At 53.8% G+C, this 7885-nt stretch overlaps 1 protein-coding gene across 26 annotated transcripts in view; it reads right to left on the reverse strand.

Annotated features, from left to right (window-relative positions):
* Positions 1 to 7260, reverse strand: part of TPM1 (tropomyosin 1) — a 28962-nt gene extending 21702 nt beyond the window's left edge. For 8 of the 26 annotated variants that reach the window (XM_043471756.1, XM_043471759.1, XM_043471763.1 and 5 more), the window contains exons 1-2: positions 6949 to 7259; positions 5750 to 5875 (exon numbers count right to left, since the gene is read on the reverse strand). In XM_043471756.1, coding sequence (XP_043327691.1) covers positions 5750 to 5875; positions 6949 to 7062 — 240 coding nt within the window. In that variant the 5' untranslated portion in view covers positions 7063 to 7259. Of the gene's footprint in view, positions 1 to 729; positions 877 to 5749; positions 5876 to 6071; positions 6198 to 6948 lie in introns of those variants that run through there. The other 18 variants (XM_043471767.1, XM_043471768.1, XM_043471770.1 and 15 more) reach the window with 3 other exon arrangements.
* Positions 7261 to 7885: the final 625 nt, after the last annotated feature.

Below are 7885 nucleotides of genomic sequence, written 5' to 3' on the forward strand. Positions count from 1 at the left end.
AAGGAAGGAAGCCAGGTATTACACTCAAAGGGGGGGAGGGGGCAGCCGGCGGGAGAAAACACCCAATAATCCTGGCCATTTAGCCAACTTTTTCAAGACTCGGTAACAAAGGAACATCTATCTGTACAGGAGAACTTGGGAGGAGGGCTGGTTAAGAAGGGGAAGGCATAGGGCCGCATACTAAGTCAGAACACGCGCTGTCAGTGTCTCACCCACCCCAGAGAAACAGGCTTTCAAGAAACCGAGGCTGGACAGAGATGGGCGAGTTGAGCATCCCCGGGCCTCAAAGCCTGGCAATGCCTCAGACGTGATCTGTTAGCGTCCTTCCCAAAAGAACAGATTTCCAAAAGGAGGGACCGCTTTTGTCCCCACCTTCCGAGTAAATAATGCCAGGAGGGCAAAGGGCACATCCCCGGGGACCCGAGACGCCGGGTCGAACGCAAACACCCCATAGAGAGCCCCTTCTGGGAAAGTGCTGCTTCCAGAACCTTCTCAACACCACTCCTGCTTTCCCCCTCGGTTCTCTGCCTGCAGAGCAGCGAGATGAAATGGCCGAGGTGAAGGGGCAGGGCCCCTCCCCAGACGACACCTGCGGGCCCAGGTGCGCCAGGTGCCCCCGAGGCGGGGGGAGGGGTAGAGAAGGTGGGCTCCCGGAGGCCCTGCGGGGCGCCGGGGGGGCCGACCGGGGAGAAAGCGCCTCTGGTGGTGGGTGATGGGTGGGTCCCTTACGGTCTCCCTCAGCTTCCTCTCGTAGTCCAGTTCGCGCTGCAGGCTGCCCGCGCGCTCCTCCGCGGCGTCCGCCTGCTCCTGCAGGCTCCGAATCTTCCTCCGCACCGCCTCCAGCGAGCTGCTCCCCGCCATCGCGCCGGGCGGCGGCGGGCCGGCAAGCGGGCGGGCTGCGGTGGGAGAGGCGGGCTGCCGCGCTCCTGCTGCTGCTGCCGCTGCCGCTGCCGCACTCCGAAGGCCCGCCCCGCCCAGGCCGCAGCGCGCGACGGCGGCGCCCCCTGAGGCCCAGGCTCAGCCCGGAAGTCTCGGCCTCCCGGGCAGCTCAGGCGAACCGCAAGCGGGTGCGCGAGCGCCGGGGGCGGACCCAGCGGGCGGGGCGGGTCGCGCGCCGCGGACCCCGGGAATTCGCCAACCGCGAGAGGCACCGCGCATGCTCGCGGCTGCGGGGCCGAAGGGCGCGGCGCGCGCTGCGGGGGCACCAGGTGGGCAGGAGAGGGGGCTCCTCGGCGCCTAGGATGTTACTTCGACTCCCAGCGCCCCGCCCTGGCACCGCGGAGAACCCGGAGTAACGGATTTGGCTGCAAGGGGCGACGGTGCCGCCTACTGGCGGCTGGAGCGCTCCGCTCCGGACTGCCAGATTTCCCCTAACCAAGAGGGAGAGAAGCCGAGCGAAGCCCCACATTTGGAGCTTGAATGTGTCCCCAAAGGGACTGTAAAGAACCCCAGAACACCAGATCCTAACCCAACAACTCTCCTCCCCTCCAAACTCAGGACGTGAAAACCACTAACATACTGCACAGAGGTTAAACCTCCTAAATGCTGTCTTGCTAGGTTACAATCTGGATTTTGGTTCTCTCCTGGCTGTGTGACTTGGAAAACAACGTGACTTCATCTGTAAAAGCGCGGTTAATAGTTGTACTTGAGGATTATGAAATAATAGAAAGCGCTGAGCACAATACGAGGTAAGTACGTAACTCAATGATAGCTTTAGTTAATAACAGGCATTGCCTTAGAGGAGAAATACCGTATGAAACTCCTTAAATGAACTTACAAAACAGAGACTCACAGACTTAGAGAATCAACTTATGGTTGAGGGGAAGGGATAGTTATGGAGATTGGGATGGACATGTACACTCCGCTATATTTAAAATGGATAACCAACAAGGACAGGAAGCTCCGCTCAATCTCATGTGGCAGCCTGGAGGGGAGGGGAGTTTGGGGGAGAATGGATACATATATATTTGGCTGAGTCCCTTCCCTGTTCACCTCAAACTATCACACAATATTGTCAATAAGCTATATTCCAATATAAAAAATTTTTTTAAAACACACAAACACTGTCTTAAGAGTCAAGCTATGGCCCATAACCAGCTTTGGGACCTCAGACCTGCCTGCCTCTCTGGAACTTATTTTCTTTTCCATAAAAAATTGTCTCAAGGGTCCCTTCTAGTTACAACCTTCTCTGATTGTAGGAACGTTGTAATCTGTAATCTGACCAAGTCAGGGCTGGACTGAGATGCTTCTTAAAAGCACACCAAGGTAAAGAATGTGACTGCCAATGCAGGTGGGTTCGACCCTTGGATCAGGAAGATCCTCTGGAGAAGGAAATGGCAACCTCTTCCAGTATTTTTGCCTGAGAAATCCCATGGACAGAGGAGCCTGGCAGGCTACAGTCCATGAGGCTGCCAAGAGTCAGACACTAACTTAGTGACTATACAACAGCAGTAAATGCAGACAAGATACTGAACATTTCCTTTACCCCAAGGATCCCTCAAATTGCCTTTTTGAAGTCATGTTCACTTATCTCCTGCCTCATCCCTTATATAAGCCCTGGCATCTACTATTTTTCTTCTCTATAATTTTATAATTGTTAGAATGTTATATAAATGCAACAACACAGTATGTAACCTTTGAGAAGTTTAAAAAAAAAAGCACACCAAGGAAGCCAACAGAACCCTATGAGAGCGTCCGGCTGCGGCTGGATGAAAACCAAAGTGGACACAATCTCTGGGAACCAGTCTCTGTCCATACTTCCCTTGGGCTATGTTTTTAAATGTCTTCTAAGTCTCACGGCTTTCTTTTCTCACCTTTCTCACAGAAGGCCCTTCAAGTCAGTTCCAATGTGTTTAAGTGTGGGAATAATGAAAAGAAAGAAAACACAGTTGACAACCCCCTCCTCCTCCAAAGCCGTAACAACTGAACGTGCTTTTCTGACTCATTTGCTAAGGACATTATCACAGTCTCTGCTGAGACTCACAAGTCCCAGCATGGGCTCTCGCATCCTGTAGGTGGAGCCTCTCGCTTTGTTTCCACACAGTTTGTCTCCTCAGGAGGGTGGTCACAACCGCTTCCCTAAGAGTATAGACAGTAGGTCTCCAACTTTGAGGGTGGGAGAGGGGGCATCTGGGAACCTTCAGGAGCCCTGGAAAATTCTGGACACGTGCACATGCTCCAAGCAGCCAACTAGTGACTTAATGTCTTGCTTTTCAAACACCTGGGAAAGTCAGTTTCAGGTGAGTTCACTTTCTTGCTGATGTCATTATACAAAAGAGTTTAGGACAGTTATTCTCAGCCTTGGCTGCACATTGGAATCACCTGAATATTTAACAAATACTAACACCTGGGTTCCACTCCCAGCGATTCTAGTTGGCCTAGGGTGCAGCCTGGATTTTAAGTTTTTAAACCATCTTAGGTAAGTTTTTAAATCATCCATGTTTAGTTAAGGTTGAGAATCACTGATTTAGGAAGAAAAGACCTACAGGGAATAAAGGCTCACATATTGCAGATGTCATAGACATCACAGTTATTGAGGAAGGGGGTTGAGGCCAGATAAAATGGAGCCTTTGATCCCCTCCAGCCTCACTTAGATGGACTGACCACAAGAAACTCAAAACAAAGCCATCAGAGATTCGACCATGCGAATTACAACCTTTCAAGCTAGGAAGAGCCCATTTCTGGAATAGGATTTGTAAATTGTTTGGTAGGAAAATGTTTTTAGCAGTAGAAAAATGTGAAAATAGTTTACACTGGTGAGTAATGACAATGCAATGCCCTAGTCCCAAATGTAATATGATTCGACCTCAGGAAGCTGACCTCTCTCCTACCTCCTCCTTCCCCTTGTGACATCTGTCTCTTCCTCCTCAGGTCTTGACAATTTTTACTAGTTAGGAATCACTCTAAATAAAGCATTTCTTCACAATGTCTTCTACATCCCTACAGGTTGCAAACAACCTAAAAGGGGAAGATAATATACTACCCCCCCCCCAAAAAAAAAAAGTGTACCATATTAGGGACAATTTTCCAGTGGGAGAGGGAAAACAGTTTCAGAAACCTCCCCCTCCTCATGGCTCCACCCACTGCCCCCCCTCCAACTAGCTTTAAATATCCTCTCTGCTACTTCTACCTCATCTCATTCCAAAGCTCCCTTAAACAAGATTTTTCAATAAAGACATGATAGCACCACACAGTTACACAATAATTATGATTTTTTTCCCCCTTAAGAATTGTAGTAGCTTTTTTCTCCTCTTGCTTTCAGTCTTACTGGGCTATTTTCAAATTCTCTGCATTCTTTTCCTTATAAGGAATATCTCTCCTTGATCTATCAGCGGCTCTTTTGAAAAAAGCTAAATAAACGTCCTGCTGGAGAATCTGGGGGAGACAGGCATCCTCCATTTAACCATATACGGAGCAGACATCTGATCTACATTATACAAAACTGGTGCAGAGTTATATGTGTTTTCTGGCTCTTTTTCTAAAGCCAGGTAGTTTGTAACTTAAATATTTTAGCTAAATCAGTGCTTCCTTGAACCCCCTCTCCAGGGACCTTACTCTTCACTGAACCTTTTTTTTTTTGTCAGATTCTAAATGTCCTGTGTCTGGATCTCTCATTTACAAAGCACGCTTGGAGATTACATTTCACACCTTTCACATCACAGAAAGCCTTTACTGATTTCAAAACCCAGACCCTCCATCAATGTACACTTCACTCCCATACAAAAAATTCTGCCGTTGCCCTTGGTCGTTCAACTTTCTGGGCATAGCTTTCCCTGGTACTCATACATTCTTGAAATTGTTGCTCCCTTCCCCAGGAATTCTTGCCTAATTGGGCCTCTAGGCTTAATTAGCTTCCAGAATGGTGTGAAAAAGAAGTCATTCCTTTGGAAATCGAATGCCTGTCTTGACTTATGCAGCAGAAGAGGCAAGCTCTTCAGCTAAGAGATTTCAGAGGGCAGTGGACAAAATACTGGCAGAGTTTTTGTGGTGTGTGCATCACCCTTGAAACTATGTGGTGGTTGTCGGAGGCTGACAGGTCGGGGTGGGGCGAGCAGGGGAATCAGGGGGCAGCTAGCACACTATACCATATAAAGCACTGAGCTATATATAACTCCCAGCTTACTTTCTGGATCTAGTGCCCTCAGAGTGCAGACCCAAGCAAGTATCATCTTCCCAGGCAGATCTGAAGGGCTGGATTAAGACTTCCCTGGTAAGGAGGCCTCAAGGGTTTCTGAGGTCCACCATCAAGCTTAACCCTCTCAGAATAAGTAGCACGCACTATGTCATTCTTTCAATATAGAGGCCAGGTCCTCTGAATCCTGACTAGATTGGTCACTGAAAACCAGGCCTTCCCACCCACCAGAGATGGCAAAAAGAAAGAAAGTGGAGAAAACTAGGCATTCTGCTTGCACAAACCTTGGTGATGACTTCTGCCACCATGGGGAAGCTTCACCTCCAGAGTCCAATTTCAGTTGCTGTGTTCTCCCAGATTCTCACCACCCTCTCCCCCCTCCAACCCCAGGGGTGAAGGAAAGAAGGCGAAAAAAGAGAGAGGAATGGATGAAATAAAAATGAACGTGTGCAGTAGCAGTTGAGGGCAGCATCCAGTGCTCTGGGCCATGGCAGGCTGTGCGCACGTGTCCAGCTAAGAGGAGGTGACCCTCCTCCGTGGTTCTGCGGCCCCTGTGATGACCCCCAGAGCCCGGCACAAGGGCAGGAGGTGAGGGGGGCAGTGTGTGCGTGCACTTACGTCGGTGGCCTTTTTCTCCGCCAGCTCCAGCTTCTCCTGGGCATCTTTGAGAGCCTCGGAGTATTTGTCCAGTTCATCTTCGGTGGCCTTGAGTTTCTTTTGCAGCGACACCAGCTCATCTTCCAGCTGGGAGTTGGCCGTGGGGGACGGGGACGGGACGGGGTGGGGGGGTGCGGCAGGCAGCGTGATCCCGCAAGGGAGGGTTGTGGGTGCGCAGAGCCAGAAGGACAGGGACAGCGGGAGAGAGAAAGGGAAAGACAGGGAGGGAGAGAGAGAGACAGAGTTAGCCATTCGTGCGCTGCGCCGCGCGCGCCCGGGGTACCTTGGCGGCGGCCTCGTCGGCGGCCAGGAGGCTGTCCTCTGCCTTGTGCAACTCCTCCAGCACCCGGTCCCGCTCGTCCTCCGACACCCGCAGCAGCTTCTCCTTGGCCGCTATGTCCTCCTCGAGCTGGGGGGCGGCGGCGGGCGGGCGCGGGCGGCCGGCACGGACCGGGTGTTAGACACACACACACAACACGGGCACCGGGTTGGCTGGGGCCCTTCAGTTTTGGGGCGCCACCGAGTTGGGGCTCAAGAGTCCCTAGGTAACCCCCTCTTGTCCCGAGGCTACTTCATACCCCTCCACCGCTCCCCGGACGAGACTCCTACCGAGGTCTCGGTGGGCTCAAGCCCACAACTTGGCGTTGCAGAATAAGTGGATGGCCACGATTCCGAGCCCGCCATACCCTCTCTTCTGTCCCATCTTTGTTTTAACCAAAAAACTCCGTGACTGTCGCTCCCTCCTCCCTGACTTCCCCCCTCCCCCAGTTGAATGTTTTATATTCCCCGGTCAAAAGTCCAGAAGAACTTCTAACACTTTCTGGATTTGATTCCCTTCAACCCTCCTCCTCTTCCCCGCCCCCAGATCCAAAATTGCGTTCTTATCCTCAGAACCAAGCGCCTCTAGCACTTGATGGGACTTCACGGGCTCCCGCAACCCGAGAAGGGAAACAAGCGTCCCCAGGTAAGAGAAAAAGTTAAGAGTAAGCCAGTCTTGCTCTTCCCCTCCCGCTTCTCAGACGCCCTGGAGTGGGGGGTGGCTCCCGGAGTCCTCGGGGTGAGGGGCCAGGAAGGGGTGCCAGGCCGGGTCCCGGGACTCCGGGCCGCAGGGCGGGCGGAGCGCGGGCGACCCGCGGGCGCACAGTTGGGGAGGCGCAGACCTGCTTGCTCCTGTCCTCCGCTGCCTTCTTATCGGCCTCCGCCTGCTCCGCTCGATCCAAGGCGTTCTCCTTGTCGAGCTTGAGCATCTGCATCTTCTTCTTGATGGCGTCCATGGTGGCGGCGGCGAGGAGCCCTGGGGCTGCGGCGGGAGCAGGGAGGACAGCGCGCGGTGAAGCTGCGGAGCCGGAGTGCGAGCGCAGAGCCGCCTGCTGCTCCCAGATATGTACTTTCCCAAGGGGGCGACCGCATTCCTCAAGACAGCCAATACTTTTTTGGAAGAGCTTTTTTCTCCTGCCCCCTTTCCCCCTTCTCCTCCCTCCGCCCCCCGCGCCCTCCCCGCTGCTCCCGCGGGGGCTGCTCGCCCATTCGCTGCCGCCTGCCGGCCTCCCAGTTGACGGTGGATATGACTATATATGGGGACCCGAGCAGCCAGCCGGGGCAGCCGCCGGGCGAGGCCTCCGGTTTTCCAAACCTGCACGCCAGGGAGAGGGCAGAGGGGCCTCTCCGGGACCGGGGGCCTCGGTGCTACCCTCCGCCCTCTGCGCCCCCTCCTCCCGGGGTTCACGCTCCGGCCCTAGGGTCCCTGGCCGAGCCGTCCTGAGTCACAGGAGGCCTGAGGAGCGAGCCGGGCAGGTAGAGGATGCGCGTCGCTTCCTGGGCCGCCAGACCCAGCGGCGCGCTAAGCATCGGGACCTGGGGTCCCCGCAGCCACCGCAACGACGCCCAGGCTCATGCGCTCCCGGCGCCCGCCCTGCCTACAGGATGTCAGCCCGGGCTGGCTCCCATGTTCTGGAAACTCAATTGGAGCAGAGAAACGACAAGTTGGGAGGGAGGCCTGGGGTGCTGTATATGTCTGCTGGTGCGGGCCAGAACATCTGTGAATCTGTCTTAATGCGGCTCCCTGTCCTCCAGGGGAGAGGCAGTTGTATACCTTAG

The sequence above is a fragment of the Cervus canadensis genome, chromosome 6, assembly GCF_019320065.1.
Source record: "Cervus canadensis isolate Bull #8, Minnesota chromosome 6, ASM1932006v1, whole genome shotgun sequence".
In the NCBI taxonomy this organism is placed as follows: Eukaryota; Metazoa; Chordata; class Mammalia; order Artiodactyla; family Cervidae; genus Cervus; species Cervus canadensis.